Source organism: Phacochoerus africanus, chromosome 3 (assembly GCF_016906955.1).
Source record: "Phacochoerus africanus isolate WHEZ1 chromosome 3, ROS_Pafr_v1, whole genome shotgun sequence".
Classification (NCBI taxonomy): domain Eukaryota; kingdom Metazoa; phylum Chordata; class Mammalia; order Artiodactyla; family Suidae; genus Phacochoerus; species Phacochoerus africanus.
The window spans coordinates 65,179,904-65,201,952 of record NC_062546.1 but is presented as its reverse complement, the minus strand read 5'-3'; the positions used below and the strand labels follow the sequence as shown (position 1 = coordinate 65,201,952).

Sequence of the window (22,049 nt, the reverse complement as noted above, 5' to 3'; positions counted from 1 at the left end):
CGTGTTAGATTTTACTGTTGACTTATGCCACACCAGTTAGAAATATCTACTGTTATTCAAGGAACATTTGAGGAAGAAAACACTAAGTATTACAGGTTTTTAAGGAAAGAGATAATAGCTATGTTTTAGGAAAAATGCAGTTAAAATTTCACACCAACACTAAAATAAATACTAAATTAGATTTGGGTTGAAAACTGGGGTAATATTTGGTATCATTATTTTCATTATAAGAATTTAGTATTTTTATAGGAAGAAAATTATGTATTTGCAATGTGTTAAAAATATTATTTTAAATAAAAATTAAGGGATTTTGTTTTTTGCCCCCTAAGAAATACCGAGCTAAAGTTCTCTTGATTGCGTTTGACTCTCTCCATCTCTGGAGTGATAGGTGTTGGGGTTCCTTTCCCCAAATTTTCTTTGTACAAAACCTGTGAGATACAAGAAAGTACCCAAAAGACATTCAAAACAAGCACAAGGATTAAGGAAGAGAGAAAATTGGGGATGGGGTTATGTGAGGAGGGAGTTTTTCAGGTAGTAATATTTAGTAAGGATAATGCTCTCTTTACTTCACATTTTAATGATAAACTCTATGATGCTAATTCTGGGAATGAAAAACTATACAGGAAGTAAAGTTATAGGAGGTGAGTATAATGATGAGGAAACTTATGTTAACTCTATTTCAGATCTATGTGCTCACGCTGTCAGTGGCCAAAAGTGTTAAAATACCATCAGAAAAGTGAGTCATTTTGTTTAAGTCCAGACGGTCTTGGTAAGGTCATAACACACATACATACAGACACACACAAAATTGTTGTTAAGATGTTACTTTTTAAGAAAGGATGATGGGTTATTCTGGTAATTTTTTTAATGGGAAATCAAGTTTCTTATTTGATATATTTGTAAATACCGAGCTAAAGTTCTCTTGATTGCGTTTGACTCTCTCAATCTCTGGAGTGACTGGGGTTGGAATGCCTGTCCCCAAGTTTTCTTTGTACATAACCTGTAGAAGATAATTAGAATGTCTAAAAAAGCAATATGACCACGAATCCTTTGGATTAGAGCTACATGGGGCTATTTGGTGCAAACTCATAAAAACAATCTAGCTTTCAAACAGGACTCTCAAGGGATAACGCAGGAAATGCCTCAAATATTTACATTCTCTCTTCAAAAGTAGTAATTTTACCACCTTGAAGACTGGACTAAATTATGCATTTTCTATAGTCAGCACTTACTGCAGTCTGAAAATGCATTAAATAGTGCTAATCAATTCAACAATGAAAAAACTCTAACCATTTGATAACATAGAGCATTAGTCCCTGGAAAACAGTAAGTCCACAGTAGATTTGTACTTAATAGATGGCTTGGTTTAAATTTTTCTAATCCTGTGATTTTTTTTTTTTCTTATTCCTCAGGATTCTGTTTGTTTTGTGTTTTCTTCTGAAAACTCCTAGCTGGACTTTATTCTGGAGATATCCTTAATGTAAGGACAGTTAAACAGTTTATTTTCCCAGGAATAGCATCTTTTGCTGAAATTTTTACTGATGATGTGTTTTCTATTACTTTTTTTTTTTTTTTGGTCTTTTTGCCTTTTATATGGCTGCTCCTGTAGCATATGGAGGTTTCCAGGCTAGGGGTCTAATCGGAGCTTTAGCCGCTGGCCTACACCAGAGCCACAGCAACACCAGATCTGAGCCAAGTCTGCGACCTAGACCACAGCCCACGACAATGCCAGATCCTCAACTCACTGAGCAAGGCCAGGGATTGAACCTGAAACCTCTTGGTTCCCAGTCAGATTCATTAACCACTGAGCCATGACGGGAACTCCAGTGTTTTCTATTACTTTTATGTTTTATTTTATTTTTTTTAAATGACCACACCCATGGCATATGGAAGTTCCCAGGCCAGGAATTGAATCTGAACCACAGTTGCAACCTCCGACGCAGCTGCAGCAACACAGGATCCTTTAACCCACTGGAACCGAAGCTGCATCTCTTCAGCAACCCAAGCTGTTGCAGTTGGATTCTTAACCCACTGGGCCATAGCAGGAGCTCCTGCTTTAATGTTTATATATGTATGCTTTTGATTGAATAACTTGAGATCATCCCAATACATTTCTACTTTCAGCACAGTTTACTTTAGAAAATCCAGGTATAATAATTAAGCCAAGTCCTTTCTGCTCCTTGAATATGTAAAGACAGATGTTTGTTATCTGCTTTTGCAAACCTGACTGCCCTTGGTAGAGCAAGAAGGCTTGGCATGATCCCCAGACCTGGGAAACCAGGGTTAGCAAGAAGAAGGGAGGAGCTAACGAGACAGGTGGGGAGGGACAAGAGGGAACAGAGCGCAGGGGCTCCTACCGAGCTGATGTGCTTCTGTGTCTCCTTGACACGCTTTACTTCAGGCAGGTCTGGAATAGGGGTTCCTTGTCCAATCGTCTCCTTATACTTAACCTGCAGATATAAAAATGAGTGTGTTTGATGAGTAGCCCCATAATTTGCAAAGTCACAGTTTTTTTTTTGTTTTTGTTTTTTTGGTCTTTTTAGGGCTACACCTGTGGCATATGGAGGTTCCCAGGCTAGGGGTCGAATCAGCGCTATAGCTGCCAGCCTACATCACAACCATAGCAACTCAGGATCTGAGCCACGTCTGCAACCTACGCTATAGCTCATGGTAACGCTGGATCCTTAACCCATTGAGCAAGGCCAGGGATTCAACCTGTTCCCTTATGGATACTAGTTGGATTTGTTAACCACTGAGCCATGACGGGAACTCCCCCATAGTCACAGTTTAAACAGCAGAAGCGCTACACTTATTGGGAATGGAGCCACATTTGGATATTGGGTCAGAGGAGAACAATGCCAGGGTCAAGTACAAGGGGGCTCTACCTGGTCTCTTTGTGGGTGGGGACCATATCTAGACTGAAGACTCTTCTCTTCCCTGGGGTCTCTCAGGTTTCATACCCACAAGTCATTTGACCAGGACAGACACACACACAGAAAGGGCCATTCTCTGCCTCTCACATCTGCTACTTTCTTACAAGTGAAAAGGAGTCTCATCTTGAGCAAACTAGTCAAGCTCCCCTGAATCTTCCCACCTAGCCTCGACCTTTGGACTTCCAAGACCATCTTTGCACTGCCCAATTTCAGCAAGAATCCTGCTAAGTCAGTTTCGCCAAGATCCCCACCTTCCACATCTAATCACCCTTGATATCTGATCAAATTCCTATCTGATATCCCCCAGGTGAAGTCTGATCACTCTGACCTGCCTCCAGCAAGAATCCTGTTAGGTCACTTCACCCTGATGCTTTTTTTCGGAGTAATTTTCCATCCACTGATCCTTTCCCTCCAACTCCTTCCTCCTCATCCTCCTCATCCCATCCCTGTCCACCCAACTCCCATAAATCCTTACATTCCCTTGATTGTATTCAGAACTGACTGAGATTTCTTTCTCTCTGTTGAAATTATCCTGAATAAAGTCTGTCTTTTTACTGCCTAAGTGCCTGTCCAGCTCTGGTTTGCTTTGACAGAGGCCTCTCTGTTTTTCATATCCAATCAGCCTTCAGGAAATCTGCCTTGGTACTGCATTGTGAGATGACCCTTATTTCAGAAACTTAAGCTGCTTCCACTGACAAAGATTTTGAATGCAGCTCAGACATCAGCGTAAATCACCACAGGGAGGCAGAAAACATTGAAAACCAGTCCCAATGGGTGTCTTTACCGAGCTAATGTGGTCCTGGGTTTGCTTCACTCTCATCATCTCTGGTGTCTTTCCAATTGCCGTTCCTGGTGAGACATCCTCTTTATATAATACCTGGGCATTCAGAATCAGGACAGTGTTACACAGAAGAAAGGAAAATCCAGCAATTCCTGGAGAAAGACTAGGAAACATGGCTTCTGTGAAAACAAAAGACACTAGAGAGAGTTCTTAGGCAAGTGCCGGAGAATCTGGTGTGGTCTGCATTAGCATCAATAATGCAAACCATGTGTACCACACACATCATTTTCCAGATTTTGAGATTTCTTTTAAGATTATCATACTGTATTACTACAGGATGATAAAAACCAGAAAATGTTGATTAAAAAACCCCCACCTCCCACTTGAAACACAAAACCCATAAAAGAAATACAAAGTCAGTTATTTTCGGGGAGGCAAAATAAATCTCAGTGTCAAAAGGAAATCCATCTTTCTGGAGCAAGACAACACATGTTACTGCTCTGGGATTAAAAATGTTAAAAGAAAGAAAAGCTCCTTTTTGTTAGCAGATTTAAGTTGTTATTTCAAATGGTCTCTGGGATGATGAATTTAGAGCCAAGTATGGGGGAATTTTAACAAATAATTGCTGTATTAACTGAGGAGGTTAGATGGTAATTGTCTGAATCAACATGAAGCTAGTATATTTTTAAAGAGGAGACTGAAGTTATTAGGTTAGCATTAGATGGAAAATAAACAGTAAATATACCGAGCTGAAATTCTTTTGATTTTCTTTAACACGCAGTATTTCTGGCGTGTCTTGAACAACTGTAATTTTTCCTTTACTGTTTTTAAGGTCACACTGGTATTGGAGCTATGAAGAAAGAGTAAACACCTTGTTAAGATTTCAGCACTGCTTTATATATTTTAAATTGCCCTATATTGTGTAAGAGAAGTTAAAATCTTATATTTAAAAAAAGGATGGAGTTCCCATCGTGGCTCAGCAGAAACAAATCTGACTAGTATCCATGAGGAGGCAGGTTCGATCCTCAGCCCCGCTCAGTGGGTTAAGGATCCAGTGTTGCTGTGAGCTGTGGTGTAGGTCGCAGACAGTGCTCAGATCCCATGTTGCTGTTGCTGTGGTGCAGGCCGGCAGCTACAGCTCCAATTCAACCCCTGGCCTGGGAATCTCCATATCCTGCAGAAGCAGCCCTAAAAAGACAAAATAAAATAAAATAGGCCTATGCCACAATAATCATAGTCATATAGCCAATGGGAAATTCTTTAATAAGAATTTTGCAGAGAAAATGAGTTTTAAAAACTCTAAAACCAGTTGTTTTTTAAAAAATATCCCTTGCCTAGAATTAACTTGGAAAAAGATGTTAATATCAATAAAAGATGGTGATATCAGTGACAGGAGGCCACCAACAAAGTCGAGCTGGGCCTTTCATGCTATGATTTGGAATTGGGATAGAAAGTGAGCCCAGAGAAGGAGGGAGCACACACTTCCTGGGCCATGGGCGGGAGCTGCAGAGGGCTGCTGCTGGTGACAACTGATGGTGCCCCCAGAGGCATCCTTCTTGCCCGGCCTCCTCCCAGGTGCCCATGGGCTATATCTTAGATTCAGTAAAAACTCACAAGGCTGAAGTTCTTTTGGTTCTCCCGGACTCTCTGCATCTCTGGGGTGTCCAAAACAGTCTCATAATATGACATGCACTTCTCTGCATCTTCCTTGTACTTTTTCTGGAAATAGATTCCAAGAAAAAAGGATGGTGAATAACACAAGGATATGGGCCAGTGGAACCTAAAAAAATAGTCCTTTCTGCTCAGCAGAAGGAAAGTCTTTTGTATTTTCTTGACTGTTCCAGGATACTGTAGAGTTACATCTGCAACAAGATGTTGAGGAGTTAACTGACTCCTCTTGGTCAGTGAGTGCCATGCCTTTTCTTTCCAGAACTGAGCCCAGCATTTAATAAGACCCACTGTCATGGCAAAGCTGGATGAGGAGAGGCCCTTGCAGGCTGGTCCACATAAGGGTGCTAACAGCCCCTAAGGTTCCTGACAGGGAAATGGGGATGCCTATGATGAACCAGATGAAGCCAGACTATTCAACAGGCAGGTGAAAAAAAGAAGAAAGGATAAGAGCCATCAACAAGGCCTCCAGAAAGCTGGCCTTGATTGGTGACAAGGGTATTTTCAGTGAGCCAGGAGCAGGTGTGGTCTGGGTTGCTAGCTCTAGGACTTAGCCAGCAGGCAGACCCAGTAGGAGCTTTCAGGATGGGTTAGAAAATCTATATTTCCTAGGTGTTTATAAAGTATAGCTAGGTCAGATAACTACTGCTTTAGAACTCACTGATGAGAAGACAAGCAAAAATTCTGATCTGGAGCTATTCAAATAAATTGCAGACTCTTGATCATCAGTGAAGATGAAAACAAATGAGGAGGTATCCTGGTATATGGAGGACAGCCTTAATCTTTATCTCTGTATTTGTAGGAAGATGGAAAGTTGTCCATCATAGGAGGAATCAGGGTTAGATTTTGTGGGTAGCGTTGATGACATAATCTCAATCTTGTTAAAGAAATTGATAATCCAAATGTGGGCTGTCAACTTTGTTTCTTCCAGATTTGCACATAAATTTTATACCCACATTATAAGAGACTTGAAATATTAAAATGCTGATTCCTTAATTATGGGTGGTAACTTATGCCTATTAGAATTGCCACCATCAAAAAGATGAGATAAGAAAATGCTGGTGAGGGTGTGGAGAGAAGTGCACTGTTGGTGGGATTGTAAACTGGTTTTGCCACTATGGAAAACAGTTTTGAGGATCCACAAAACATTAAAAATAGAACTACCACATGATCCAGCAATATCCTTTTTGGGAACAGATCCAAAGGATACAAAAACCTACCCTTCCATGTTCATAGCAGCATTATTTACAATTGCCAAAACATGGAAATAACCCAAGTGTCCATCAACAGATGATGGATAAAGAAGCTGTGGTGTATAGGTACAAAGGAATAAAATTCAGGCATAAAAAATGAGAAAATCTGCCATTTGGGACAACATGGATGGACCTTGAGCGCATTACACTTAGTGAAATAAGTCAGAAAAAGAAAGACAAATATGGTATGATCTCACATATTTTTGGAATCAAAAACCAAAACAAATCCATAGAAAAAGTGATCAGATTTGTGGTTACCAGAGGCAGGAGATGAGAGTGAGGCAGAAATTGGAGAAGACTAGCCAAAAGTGACAAATTTCCGGTTATAAAATAAATAAGAACCAGGGATGTAATGTATAACATGATGTATTATATGTATGACATATAAAATTGAGAGTAAATCCTGAGGTTTCTAATCAAGGAAACAATTTTTCCTCCTTTTTTGCTTTCTCTTTTTACTATATCTATAGCAGATAATGGATGCTAAATAAATTTATTGAGGTAATAATTTCACAATAATTATAAATACTGTCATACCATTATGCTATATACCTTAAACGTATACAATGATATATGTCAATTATATCTCAATAAAACTGGAAAAAATAAATTAAAAAAATTATGGGTGGTATCATGTAAGAGTTCTTTGGTACCTTAAAATTCCCTCCAACACCTTTTTTTTTTGTCTTTTCTAGAGCCACACCCACTACATGTAGAGGTTCCCAGGCTAGGGATCTAATCGGAGCTGTAGCCGCCGGCCTATGCCAGAGCCACAGCAACGCGGGATCCAAGCCGCGTCTGCAACCTACACCACAGCTCACGGCAATGCCAGATCCTTAACCCACTAAGCAAGGCCAGGAATGGAACCTGCAACCTCATGGTTCCTAGTCAGATTCATTAACCACTGAGCCATGACAGGAACTCCCCAACACTATTTTAATTCTGTCATAGAAACTCAACTCAAACTCAAACTTGCATTATAGATGAATCCCTTCTCTTTCACTAGGCAAAATTGTGATTTGAAAGAACCTCTTTCAATATTAATGGAAAGACTTCTGTTCATCACAATTGGGTCCATGAGTGATATTCTGATGAATGTGCTTACCTGGCTTGAAAGGTTCTTGACTTGTTGGGCATGAATGATCTCTGGTGTATCAACCACAGAAGTGAAATTGGCTTTTTCCATCTCTGCTAATTGCTTATACTTAATCTGCAAAAGGACATCCAATAGTTGGATAAATGTTTGCAATCTGTACAACACTGTTGGCTTGGTTTAATTAAGAGATGATTAATAGTTATTTTCCAAAAGGATTTATTCATTTAATAGGCAATTTTTTTTCCTATTGTGTTTATAGCTTTATACTAAAGAGTGACATTCAGAAAGAAAGGTTGAGTCTCAGCCATTGAAAGACTTACTATCAAGTTGAGCAGAGGGTGGGCAGGGGGTGGGAAAGGAGAAGGAGAGAGATAATCAACAGACATAAAGGCATCAATTGTTTACAGAAGAGCTGGGCAAAGATAGATGAAAGCAGCTCTGGCAAAGTGTCCCTGATCTTTTCATTAGAATGGATTCCACCACACAGAGGCTTAGGGAGCCACTCTACGCCTTTGACTGTAGTCGACCAACAAATAAGATAACAGAAAGATGACACTGTGGCCTTGTAATCCCAGCTTGAAAGACTGACATGGAACAGTAACACTGACCTGACTGGCAATGTCTGTAGCATTCCTGGCTCTCATGAAGTCGGGAGTTTCATTGGCCATGGCATTCAGGCCTCTTCCTTTGACTTCCAGCTCCAAGTCTTTCTTATATTCTTTCTATAGTAGCATTAAAAAAAAAAAGTTACTTGACTTCCATGAGGAGGTAATAAATATGCAGTAAATATAGATCCACATAACATGCCTCCTAGCGTTACCTTTACCATTCCCTGTGGCAGGACAGAGAGGTAACAATAGAAGGTCACTATTCTACTCAGGTCAGGCCTCCTTTTGAAGACTTTTTAGCATTCTCTACTGAGAAAACTAAAGTCTAAAGCACATTTTAAATCTGGTTTGGTACAGAACTAGGATTACTCTTAGGTGCACAACCACTCCAGTGTGGTATTTTTATTTAAATGGGCACAACACATGCATCAAGTTAAAGCAAATGATATTAGATAAATAACAGGTTACCAGAGCCACTACGGAGACAGACATAATATCAGCTCATCAGAACTAGAGATGTTATATTTAATGGTTCATGATCACATTGAATATGGAATTAGAAATTCATAAACTGTCTTTGTATAGCCCTCTGGTTTTCTGTGTGCAATCTGGCTAAAAAGGAGAAGATAGGTGTTAGTTCTGGGCATGCAGTTGGCTGTGAGCCCACCTCGTTGAGGATCTGAGTGGCGTTCTTCGCTCTTAGCATGTCGGGTGTGTCTTCCATTTCACTGAGACCCTTCCCACGGATGCTTTCCTCTAGATCTTTTCTGTACTCTTTCTATAGCACAAAATATAAGCAACAATGCTGACAAGAAAGCCTGGATAATTCCTCTTGGGTTTAGAGAAAAACAAAACAAAAACAAAAAAATTCCCAGAACCAAAAACCCTTCCAATTTTAAACAATTAGTTTAGTAAATAAGATGAATAAAAGCAGCATTTAAGCTTCATCAGTTAATATTTGATATCGAAGAAGAAACTAGAAATTAATAGAATGCTAAGTAAGCACTTTTATTAGGTATTCAGTTAACAAATTAGAAGAATTAACATGGGCAGTAGATTAGGTGGTAGTATCAAATACAGGTGAACCCAACTGGAAATCCGCAAAGTTAGGTGGTGGCGAAAATGGTAGGGAACACAGTGACGAGGGTCATTAGTGCAATTATTTGGATCAGGAGGGAACAAAAAGACCAGGTGGGCACTACCTCGCTGGCTATTTTGGTGGCATATTTGACATGTAATAAAGCTGGCGTGACCTCCAGGCCAGTCAGGTTTCTGCCTTTAATGGACTCTTCATAATCTTTCCTATATTCTTTCTAATGTGAGTAGGAAAGAAAGACAAGTTAAGAACCTTTATTATAACAATGTATTTCTCAATCCTGGGGGGGAGTATAGTTTTTAAGTACAACCTCTTCACTCGATCATCATTCTGCTGACAGTCACGCATTTGAAACATATCTGATTGGTCTGTAAATACTTTGTCTAGAGCAGATGGCCCAAGAAACTCAGAGGCTGAAAAACTGCTGGGCGCCTTATTCGCCCGCCTGTTTACTGACTGCTGTGATGGCGGCTGTTCTCCAGGAGCGGAAGGATGGACGTGCCACCAAGATTCTGGATCCATTGTCATCTCTCCTGATGACATTTTTCTGAAGCCAACAAAAGATTTTACTTCTGAATTAGAAGTGACTCAAGGTGGCGGGGGGGAGGAGGGGACCACCCCAGAGGAAGGGGAGAACATGAGCATACATTTGAATGCAATTTTGGCCTTTTTTACAATCATGACTATTCTTTTAAATCCCTGGGCAATGGAGCACAGAGAAGTTCTCAGGCTTTGTTCACCGTTGAGAGGAAGAGCCATGACCTTCTCCATTGCCTCTCCAATCCCTGGATGAGGCTGTCTCACTGGGAAGCTTGGAAAAGACATTGGGACTTAATTTTTATAATTTTTAATTTTGAAATATTTTTACATTTACAGAAATGTTGCAAGCATAGTACAAGGAACTCCCATGTAATCATTTACCCAGATTTACCAATTGTCTGAAACTATTTTAAGATTTTTCATTATCTGGTATTCTATATACCAGAAAGCTCCCCAAACTGCTACTTTTATTAAAAACCATGCATCTTTTAAAAAAATTATAGTTATTTACAGTGTTGTGTCATTTTCTGCTGTACAGCATAGTGACCCAATCATACATATATACATGTATATTATTTTTCTCATAGAATCTTCCATCCTGTTCTACCCCAAGAGACTGGACACTGAACACAGTTAGCTTTATTGCTGGAGATAGGCCCATGGAGGGGAGGCAAAAAAAAGAAATCCAAAGTCTGTTTCCCAATGAAACAGTCTTTCTAAGATTCAAAATAAGATTTCATTCTTCTCTATTATCACTTAAAAATGAAAAAAAAAATTCTTTTAGATGTCTCTGCTTACACATCTAAAATAGGAAATACAGCATGTTGACATTTGATTTATTTTATTTTTTCCTCTTTTTAGGGCCACACCCACAGCATATGGAGGTTCCCAGGCTAGAGGTCGAACTGGAGCTACAGCTGCCAGCCTATGCCACAGCCACAGCAATGCCAGGTCTGAACTGTCTCTCTGACTTACATCACAGCTCACGGCAATGCAAGATCCTTAACCCACTAACCAAGGCCAGGTGTCGAACCTGCACCCCCATGGATACTAGACAGATTCGTTTCCTCTGAGCCATGACAGGAACTCTGATATTTGATATTTTGATAAAAATCTTGTTTAAAAGAAAAACACTTTTTGGGGACTTGGGGCTTCCTATTAAGAGAAAAGCTATCCAAAGCCAATGATGGGTCTGTGCAGAGGGAACTTTTCGTTCAGCAAAGAACAATGGATATTATATTCAAAATAACTTGTTTCAGTGTTAGGAATAGTTTGCTATGTTCTAATTCTATGAGGATGATAGCTGAAATAAAACATATGGTAAATGTTTACTATTCAGAACATTTTTTAAAATAATGGGACTATGGGATTTGTAAGGTGGAAAAGATCTTAGTGATTACATGTTAAAGAGTCCCATCCTCCACAACTTTGGGGTAACAGCAGTCTGGATACCTTTGTGGGTTGAGCGGTTTTCATCAGCTGGTACATTTGCTGGGTGGTGGTTTTGTGAAGCACTTACCCCACTCTGCATCTGCTGGGACTCCTTGGCAGTGATGTATGTTGGTGTTTCAAAGTCCAACATGGGCTTTCCTCGTTCCTTTTCATACTTTTCTTTGTATTTTACCTAGATGAAAAGCCTTATGAGATATCTCTCCTCTGGCCAATTTGTAGACAGAGACCAGTTTAGTAATAGTATTTTTAATTGATACATTATATCCAATTGGGTGGCATCTCATTGCTACTCAAAATAGTTTCCTGCTGTGTTTCAGATCCAGTAGTTTTTTGGTTTTGTTCTGGGAGGGAAAAACCATTACTGCCTGCAAGGCATGGTCAGGATTTGTGTTCAATTCAAGAAGACAAAGGGATCACAGGAGAAGAATCAGCTGAGAGAAGTATTGAGGCTGGGAAAGCCTGGGTAAATTGCCCATAAATAAGGTTAGGCCAAGATTTGATGTGTGGAGATGTGACCATTTTAGCCAAAGCATCAATCAGTATTTCTAATAAAAATCTCCAGTTTTTCTTCTACAAGAACGTTTATCAGAGTCCTGGGGTCTTTTTTTTGGGGGGGTTGTACCTGTGTCATGTGGAAGTTCCTGGGCCAGAGATCAAAGCTGCATCACAGCAGTGATCCAAGCCTCTGAAGTGACAACACCAGATCCTTAACCCACTGAGCCACAGGGGAACTCCAGATCTGGGGTCTTGATTTAATAGATAGCACATATAACTTCATTCATATGTCAGTAACTTAATTGGGGTCATAACTGGTCCCATATTCAGTGCCACCAATAGAGATTGGTAAAAATGTGCAAAACCAGTTGACTAGTTGTTGACTGACTTACTAACAACCTTGACATTCTCAAAAAGACCACCAGTGCTGTTTTACAAATACAGTCTCCTCATCCTCATCACATGTGACAAGGAATGGGGGGCAGGATAGAGATATTCCTAATTTACACAGGAAACAATGAAGCACAGAGAAGCAGAAGCCTGGGTCATGGAGCGTCTTACCAGTAACACCCAATCTCAGCTCTCTTGCTGTGACAACACACTAAAATAGAGGCCTGGGGGCACAGGCTGATTTAGAAATGACAGGAGGGCATTTCTAGTAGTTTAGCCCTCTTGCTCAACACCCAGTGGGGGACCTAAATAATGCTGAATTTGTGACAGAGAAGGTCCTCTGACTGCAAGTTCCTTCTCTGAGTTCTTTCTTCTGAGACTCTTTTTTTTTCTTTTTTTCCTCTTTAGGGCCTGCACCTGTGGCATATGGAAGTTCCCAGGCCAGGGGTCAAATCAGAGCTGCAGCTGTCTGCCTACACCACAGCCATAGCAGCTTGGGATCTGAGCCATGTCTTTAACCTATACCACAGCTCACAGCAAAGCTGGATCCTTAACCCACTGAGCTGAGACCAGAGATTGAACCTGTGTCCTCATGGATACTAGCTGGGTTTATTACCACTGAGCCACGATGGGAACACCTCCTCTGAGACTCTTAATTATTTTAGAAATTTCACAATTTCTTCAACACCCAGAGGCTGTTTCAGTGGTGGCCCAATCACATCATTCCTCTACTCAAAATCCTCCAAAGGCTCCCTCTCATTCTTAGTAATATTTTCTAGACTGAGGTCCAGACACCTGGGAGCACATCAGGGTTTTACTGCAAGGGGCTTGTCTCCCTTGTGATGTACTCTTTATGCTTCTGGTCCTTGTCTGAAACCTGAATCACTCATGTCTATGCACTGTTTCTCCGATGTATGTGGATGCTGTTGCCGGTCATAACATAAACCCTTGTTTCAACATGGTGCTAAATTCAAAGCCCCTAATATTTTTGGCCATGTTCTCAAGCAACAGTTCCTACAACTGTAGCTTCTGTCCTGGGGAGGGGTGCATGAAAATTTTTGACACTGTCGATGAAAGTGAGGAAAAAAGTCAGTCTCGGAGTTCCTGTCGTAGCACAGTGGTTAACAAATCCGACTAGGAACCATGAGGTTGTGGGTTCGGTCCTCTGCCCTTGCTCAGTGGGTTAATGATCCGGCGTTGCCGTGAGCTGTGGTGTAGGTTGCAGTTGTGTCTCGGATCCCGCGTTGCTGTGGCTCTGGTGTAGGCCAGGGGCTACAGCTCTGATTCGACCCCTAGCCTGGGAACCTCCATATGCCGCGGGAGCGGCCCAAAGAAATAGCAAAAAGAGAAAAAAAAAAAAAAGTCAGTCTCCATCAACTTACTATACTCTGTAATTCTGTGGCCTCTTTTAGATGAAGCTGCTCCAGATTATCGGGTATTGTGTGGTAGTGGCCTTTACTCTTCTCGTAGTTCTTCTTGTACTGGTACTGAGGGGAAGGTAGCAAAAAAGGTACATTGACAGAGAAGCTGCTCGGCATTCCTATTTTTCCGCTTGAGATTAGACATTTACACAGCATCAAGACCAAATTGAAATTAGCAGCCACTGAACAGGGGGTTAGGAACATGGTTTCAAGGATCAAGATCCAAGTTCAGTAATGTCAGTTAATACAAGGATTTAAACACTTAGGTTATAGGGCTTATAAAGTAGGTTTTAAGAGTGAAAAGAGAGAAACCATTCCACATGGTAGTTCTATGTTTTCAGAAGGAGGAAAGGGAGTGGTTAATTGAAAAAAAAAAAAAAAAGGATAAATATTCTAAAAGTAGAAGCATTTTTATATTCTGAGAGATGTTACAGTCAGTGGAGAACTGGTAGATTAATGTTGTAATTTAGAAGAAGGCACTCAGACAACAGAAGAGCTTTCTAATAAACCTAGTGTTTCAGTAGCAGAGAAGGAGATACATGTGATCTTAGAGAAAGAATTTAGTTGCAAATGGGTAAAACAAGCTGTTTCTGGAGCACACTACTGAGCTTACAGAACTGGCAAGATGACTGGTATTCAAGACATGATTCATTATCAGAGATTCCTTCATGTCAGTCACAGGCTTGTGAAGTTTCTTCAAATCAGCCTTATACTTAACCTGTATGATAAGGTTACAGGGGAGAAAGGAAATCATGTAAGTAGGAAATGGAAAATTGGTACCAATGGAAAACATAATTAGACATCCCATCCTGAAGCAGATGCTGGAGATGGTGATGAAACACCATACCTCATCCACACTAGCCCCAAAGAGTAAGCAACTCAAATGTCCACCAACAGGCAGAGAGATAAACACAAAGTGGTATATACATGCTATGGAATGCCAATCAGCCCTAACAGGGAAGGAAGTTCTGACACCTGCTACAACATGGACAAACCTTGAAACATTATGCTAAATAAAATAAGCCAGACAAAAAAAGGGACAAATACTGTATGATTCCATTTACATGAAATCGCTCACAGGCAAATTCATAGAGACAGAAAGTAGACTAGAGATTACTGGAGATTGTTAGGAGAGGGAAATGGAGAGTTATTGCTGCATAGTTATAGGGTTTGTGTTTGAGTGATGAAAAAGTTTGGAAATAATCATGGTAGTTGGACAACACTGTGAAGGCAATTAATGCCACCAAATTACATATTAAAATAGTTAAAATGGTAAATATCACATTACATTGTTTACCACAGTTAAACAAACACATACCTCACTTGCGAGATTATTAGCATCTTTCATGATTTTGTAGAGCTGGCTCTCTTTTGGATTGTATTTTGGTGTCTTGCCCTTCTCTTTGTTGAAATTTTCTCTGTATTTAACCTAACAGCAAATGCAAAAATCCAAATTATTCCTGAAAGTCAATTAATTTGAAGGCTGAGGGATAGAGGAAATATATGTGCAAAAGAATATGTGTTATGCATAAAGTGACCATGAAATTTATTATTCAAACTAGGACACATTTAAGAGTAAAAGGGAACACTATATTAATAGTTATATCAGGATAATAGGCAATCTAGAATATGATCAAGTGATATAATATTTGCTTTGCTCATTTTTATATCATCCAGAAGTAGGAAAGATATTCACCTCTTTTTTTTTTCTTCTGCTTTTTAGGGCTGCACCCACAGCATATGGAGGTTCCTAGGCTAGGGGTCAAATCAGAGTTGCAGCTGCTGGCCTAAACCCAGCCACAGCAACACCAGATCCGAGCCATATCTGTGACCTACACCACAGCTCATGGAAACGCCGGATCCTCAACCCACTGAGCAAGGCCAGGGATCAAACCTGCGTCCTCTGGTTCTTAACTTGCTGAGCCCCAACGGGAACTCCAATATTCACCTCTTTTTGATGGGAAAAGGCTTCCTGCTAAATTCAGAGAAGTAATCTAATGTATTTGATTCAGAGCATTTTGGCCCCCCTAACTAGCAAAACCAAGAGCTTTTTAGGTCTACTGCTAGGAGTTCAAAGAGGCATTGTAAATGATCAAAAAGGGTGAAAAGTAAGGAATCTGTTAAATTAGAAGAATTTACCGTTATTTTAAAAGAATACGTCATTTTAATTTTTTAAACTTGGCAAAAAATGGGGATGACTTCTGAGAAAAGAAGAACAGAATTTGGGGCTAATGGCTATAGTACGATTTCAGGCTAGAAGAAGGAAAGAAGATACTTTAGCATAGTGAGAAAAATAAGATTAAATATACTTGCCAGATACATCAAAGTATATTTCTGCTGGCCCCAATACTTACACTAAATGCAAAGGACAAAGTAACTTCAATTTAAAAAAATAAGCTCAATGGTTGGCACTCATAGTTGCTCAATAAATGCCATTTGATTGATGAAAGAGAGAAACAGTCATAATGCCCAGGTAAGATAGCTAAAGAAGATGACTTATTTAGGGGAATATTCAACAGAATAAACTGAAAGTGACAGAAAATTTCCTGTTGAAAAACAGACTAATGCCTTTGTCATTAGTACACCAGGATCTGGTCACCCAGATAGTTCACTCTGTAGACATTTTAAATCAGCACCCCTCAGGCTTCATCACTTTACTTCCCCATAACTTTACACATCCAGCAGAGCAGACACAAAATGAGACCACTCAAATGCTAGGAACAATGAAATCTGCCACAGCAGAGAAAATGCATTCACAGGGCTCAGACTCATTTATAATGAATAAATCTACAGTGGAAATGCACAGACAAGATAAGCATGCGGAACAGTACAGCATGATGAGCTTGCTAAGGAAAGTCAAAGGTGGGGAGCTAGTGTCTGGACAAAGAGAAAACTTTTCCTAAGAAACCCACAAGACTAGGGCTGATCCCAAGAGCTGTGAAAGATAGAAAGGTAAAGTAAACTAGATGTGCAGAGTCAGATTAGGAAAGAAAAGATGCAAAGGCCCATCTCTGACGAGAATAACATCTGTTTATCCATTTCTTTTAAAGGACACTAAAAATCCCCTTTCTTGTAGAAAATAACTCATTTACGAAGAAATATTTATTTGAAGGACAGCATTTCCACTGGTCCCATTTCAGTTCCTTTCTCTTCTGTTTTTTTTTTTTTTTTTTCCCCCCTGCTTTTTAGGGCTGCATGTACAGCATACACAAGTTCCCAGAGGCTAGGCGTGGAATTGGAGCTGCAGTTGCTGGCCTACACCACAGTCACAGCAACACCAGATTTGAGCCGCGTTTGCAACCTACACCACAGCTCCAGAGCTACATTGGATCCTTAACTCACTGAGTGAGGCCAGGGATTGAACCCGCAACCTCATGGAGACTATGATGGGTTCTTAACCCACTGAGCCACAATGGGAATTCTGACAGTCCACTGTTTTTTGTTGGCGATTTCCTATCTTGGTTTCGAGCACTTGTATAGTTCCATTAATTTGTAATAAAAATACTGCATAGGAGTTTTAAATTCAAAAATTTTGTTTTGTTTTTTTTTGGGCCACACCAAGGGCATATGAAAGTTCCCAGGCTAGGGGTCAAATCAGAGCTATAGTTGCTGGCCTACGCCACAGCCACAGCAATGCCAGATCTGAGCCGTGTCTGCGACCTACACCACAGCTCATGGCAACACTGGATCTCTGACCCACTGAACAAGGCCAGGGATCAAACCTGTAACCTCATGGATACTAGTTGGGTTCATTACTGCTGAGTCACCATGGGAACTCCCAAAAACTTTTAAATATTGTATTTGCTTGTCATCAGTCATCTGGACTTTCTGTCTCTTCACAATTCTCACTTGTTTTGTCACGTGGTGTTTCTACTTCATATTTTCCAAAAGATTGGGATCTTGTGTTTGGTGCTTCTGAAGGTTATACATACAACAACCAAATGTCTCCTAAACCTATTTCTCCAACAAATACTTGAGAAAACAGACAATAAGGAAGAAGAAGAAGGTAGGATCTCTGAATTGGAGAAGAAATAACATATTCTTGAGCTTGTCTTTCAGGTCTAAAGCTTGCTCTCTGAAAGATCTGGTGCTTGATCATGGGGTCTCTGAGCTAAAGTCTGAAAACCTGTCATAACTCGGAAGTTTTCTAGATGATGGCCTCACAAGGGAAATCAGGTAATGCAGCAGTCAGGTATGGACACATTTTTGAGTCCAGTTCTCAATAACATGAAGTCTGCTGGAATTAGGCTTTCCCCCTTAGCTACCTGTGCATACCTTGATCAAACACTTATAACCCCAAATTATAATTATTTTTCTCTAGTCAGGTAGTCTAAGGATACCTACTCATCACTGGTTCCTAGCCCAGCCATTCAATATGTGCATGTTGAAAGAAAACGTAAAAGTGACTGCATCTGGTTGGGTTCTAGAAGTTAGAATTTCAAGACTCTTATGTGTTAACAAGATCCCATACATGACTCACGTATGAATCAGAGAGAATCACCTGGAGGTGCAACTCTAACTGTCTGGGAGAGGTTCCAATAGGACCACATGGGCTGAATGTTTTTGTTGCATGAAGATAGTTAAGACACAAACTCCTAGACACATACCCATAAATAGAAACATAGAGAACAAGAAAGGCCTAGAGATGTTAGATGAAAATGAGAGAAGGTCCTTAGCACCTTTCTTGTGACACAACTTTTTTTTTTTTGTCTTTTTAGGGCCACATCCATGGCATGTGGAAGTTCCCGGGCTAGGAGTCCAATCAGAGCTTCAGCTGCTGGCCTACACCACAGCCACAGCAACGTGGGATCCGAGCCATGTCTTCAACCTACACCGCAGCTCATGGCTACACCAGATCCCCAGCATCCACTGAGTGAGGCCAGGGATCAAGCCCATGTCCTCATGGATACTAGTTGGGTTCATTATCACTGAGCCATGATGGGAACTCCTCATGACATAACTTTTCAAAGCTCGGCAGTGTTCTCAAAGACCCAGGCTCTCTTTGGTTGCTAATTTAGCAGTTTCACTTTGGGAATCACTTCTTCCTGCAAGGTTTTTAAAATCTTCCTACATCAGAGTTGCTGCATGCCCATCTATGTTACCTGGCTGCTCAGTGTGGCTGCCTTCTTGGCCATTTCAATGTCTGGGCGACCAAGCATGCTCAGCCCATGGCTGCCTTCCTTGCGGTGCTTGGCTCTGTACTCCACCTGAATCAAAGAAAACCAAATGGGCAACACATTCCAGGCGGCCCTGGCCTTGTACCACCTGTTTGCAGTGAACTTGGGGGACTGGGTACATTTTTTACATGGCTTTACCTCGCTGGCCTGTTTGGCTGCCTGCGTAGCCTTCTTGATGTCTGGCCGATCAGCCACTGTGGTGTAATGCAGGTTTTCTTTAGCATCTTTTTTGTAAGCGACCTTCATTTGGAGAAAGAAAATGTTTGCTCACTTGAGAGACATGTATCTTTTGAAAAGGAACTTTTTTATGAAAACCAAACCAACCCCACCACCCTATTTTTTAAGCTACCAGGTATAGAAATTCAGGGACCACTCACAAGACCCAGCCCAGCATGCACCAGTCAGGGTTCCGTGGCCCAAGTAGCCCCTGAGAATGGGAGGAGGCACTTACGTCACTCTGCTTCTTAGCCACCTCCATGGCGTGCTTCACCTCTGGGGGCTCCAGCATGATGGAGTAGTTGGATTTCCCTCTCTCCTTGACAAACTTCTTCTTGTAATTTGTCTAAAAAGAGCCAGAACTACTCATGTGAGCAGAGGAAGCTGGGGACAGATTTGTTTGACTTGAGACCCTGTGAGACAATCTTGAGGAAAATCCATGGTTTCCCATTTTGGAACTGGGGTCTCTGACCCATATTCTAGCTCTTCCTTGTCATTTCTGCCCTGGAATCCAGTACTCGAACCAGACACCAATCTTAGGAGAACCAGCTACAAGCAAATGAAACCTGTTCAGTCACCATTTCTACCTTTTAAAAATAAATGGAACCATCTAGGGCTCATCATATATAATGCTATGATGATTAAAGCATCATCCATTAAAATATAGTGGGCAGAGGGTACTGAGATGCCAAGAGGTGATTTTGATTCTCTAAAATCGGTTAGCAGGTTCGTGAAAGGAGAGGCCACCCCTCACTATCAGTGTTTCCTTCCCCTATTAACACTAGGTGAGTGACATCTTATCTTGCCAGACAATGGCTCCTATGGCAAAACCTGCATCTGCCATAATGGCCATAATTGAAAGCCAATAAACATTGAATCGTCTTTTAAACCCGAGTTCAAAATTCATATATTGATGGTAAGAGTGAAGTGGCACAAAGGAAAATGTTTGTAAGCAGAAAGGCGACTTTTTTTTTTTTTTTTCTGGATTCTAAGGGAAAGTGGCATGGTTGCTGCCCAGAGGCCTGAGCCCAGTCACTTACATCACTGACGTGCTTGGTCACTTCCTTGACGTGAACAGTGTCCCGGGTCTCCGGCAGGGTTGTGTATGAGCCCTGGGCCAAGTGCTTCTTCACATGGCGCTTGTATTTGTTCTGAGGGAATGCACAGAGAGCTGGTTAAGATGCCTGCCTGGGGCAGTAGACCAAGACAGAAGGCGAGCATATGGACTGCTTGGAGGGTTACCTCTGACACCAGATTGCTGACAGTCTTTGCCAGGAGGATCTGGGGAGTATCGGGCACGGCATGGCAGGTTCCTCTTTCCTTGACATGTTTCTCTTTGTATTTCAGCTGCAGGGGTAAGAAAAGTATTTCTTCAGCTCCTCAGAGTCCCCGTATGTTTTTATTAAGCTCCCAAGTTACTAAATAGAGCTAGGAGAACAGCATCATCGACACAGCAGAAACATAAATCTCAGTAAAATATTTGATGTTTGGAAATCTTGGGAAACATACAAAAAGGATTTTCTTTCTCTCTCTCTCTCTCTCTTTTTTTTTTTTTTTTGTCTTTTTAGGGCTGAACCTGCGGTGTATGGAAGTTCCCTGACCAGGGGTTGAATTGGAGCTACAGCTGCCAGCCTACACCACAGAAACAGCAATGAAGGATCTGAGCAGCATCTGTGACCTACACCAGAGCTGACAGCCATGCCAGATCTCCAACCCACTGAGCGGGCCCAGGAATTGAACCCATGTCCTCATGGATACTAGTTGGGTTTGTTACTGCTGAGCATCAATGGGAACTCCAAAAAGGATTTTATTTCTTGCAATTTGAAGCTTTACTAACAATCAGAATGGATCTTATGAGGAATCTCTATACATGCAGCCTTAGTTCAGAGCACTTTCAAATATATCATTGGACCCTCCCATACACTTTGGGAAGCATTACCATTCCCTTTTTCCAGCTGAGGGAGCATAGGAAACATGGGAAGAGTAGGACCCCAAGAAATGGCTACAGTTCCTTGTAGAATCCAGCCAGGTCTTCAGATTCTCAATTCCGGCTGTGGGAGTTACCTTGTGGTGCAGCATCAGTCAAGAGCAGTCACCTAGCTTTCACAGCTTTCCACTGCTGCTGCCCTCTCACCAAGTCGCTAGTGTTCACTGGGGCAGTGACCCTTTCCTGGGTGCTCCTGGGGACTGGGCAGCAGAAGACACCCCAAAGGAGGTTAGGCCCCCTAGAAGGGACCAGATACTTACATCACTTTCTATCACAGAATTCCTCAGGGCCAGCACCATGTCTTTATCATCAGTGACAGAAAGCTTGCAACCCTTGAGGAACTCTCGGTCCAGCTTGTATTCAAACTGTAACAGAAGAAAGGCAGGGGAAGATGGGAAACAGGAACAGGCATGGGAGGAAGCTGGCACTGGTTACAGTCATGGGGAATCCTCTTCTTCAAGGTGCTAAGAGGATTTGCTACCAGAAGTGGGGCAGGGCTTCTTGGCCCCTCCATGAAGCTGGGCTCCTCCCTTCCAGCTCCACAACCAGTGCAAAGCTCTCCTGGTCCTCCCCCGCCTCCCTTAGGACTCAGCCACTTATGTTTGGGCTCAACCATGGGAGACCAGGTTCTGTGGCCAGGCCTGCTTCCTGAGCTTGCTGTTCACACCTCACCACCCTCCGGTCCTTAGATTTCAAATCTGGTGGGGTTAGCACCCTGGACAGTGACTACTGTGACTAAGGATTAATGTCTAGTCTTGGGTGTGCCACACAGGTCTGTGTCTTGTATCTCACATCGCTTTGCTGCAGGGATGACTTGGCGGCCTGGATGAAGTCCGGTCGGTCAGGGGTCCACCTCCAGTGGGCTTTGTTGGCTTCATACTGCTTCTTGTAATCCAGCTATTGTTAACAAGATAAAAAGAAAGCACTTGATTCAGT

At 41.4% G+C, this 22,049-nt stretch overlaps 1 protein-coding gene across 22 annotated transcripts in view; it reads right to left on the bottom strand.

Moving 5' to 3' along the window:
* The window catches only part of NEB (nebulin), a 220,175-nt gene that overhangs the window by 16,012 nt on the left and 182,114 nt on the right, over positions 1–22,049 (bottom strand). For 15 of the 22 annotated variants that reach the window (XM_047771926.1, XM_047771936.1, XM_047771943.1 and 12 more), the window contains 21 exons: positions 21,906–22,010; positions 21,374–21,478; positions 20,369–20,473; positions 20,167–20,277; positions 19,362–19,472; positions 19,049–19,150; positions 18,836–18,940; positions 15,052–15,162; positions 14,347–14,451; positions 13,695–13,799; positions 11,495–11,599; positions 9,542–9,652; positions 9,007–9,117; positions 8,340–8,453; positions 7,741–7,845; positions 5,329–5,433; positions 4,460–4,564; positions 3,718–3,810; positions 2,358–2,450; positions 908–1,000; positions 336–428 (listed from right to left, as the gene is read on the bottom strand). In XM_047771926.1, the coding sequence (XP_047627882.1) occupies positions 336–428; positions 908–1,000; positions 2,358–2,450; positions 3,718–3,810; positions 4,460–4,564; positions 5,329–5,433; positions 7,741–7,845; positions 8,340–8,453; positions 9,007–9,117; positions 9,542–9,652; positions 11,495–11,599; positions 13,695–13,799; positions 14,347–14,451; positions 15,052–15,162; positions 18,836–18,940; positions 19,049–19,150; positions 19,362–19,472; positions 20,167–20,277; positions 20,369–20,473; positions 21,374–21,478; positions 21,906–22,010 (2,193 nt within the window). The remainder of the gene's footprint in view (positions 1–335; positions 429–907; positions 1,001–2,357; positions 2,451–3,717; positions 3,811–4,459; positions 4,565–5,328; positions 5,434–7,740; positions 7,846–8,339; positions 8,454–9,006; positions 9,118–9,541; positions 9,653–11,494; positions 11,600–13,694; positions 13,800–14,346; positions 14,452–15,051; positions 15,163–18,835; positions 18,941–19,048; positions 19,151–19,361; positions 19,473–20,166; positions 20,278–20,368; positions 20,474–21,373; positions 21,479–21,905; positions 22,011–22,049) is intronic. The other 7 variants (XM_047771944.1, XM_047771931.1, XM_047771942.1 and 4 more) reach the window with 4 other exon arrangements.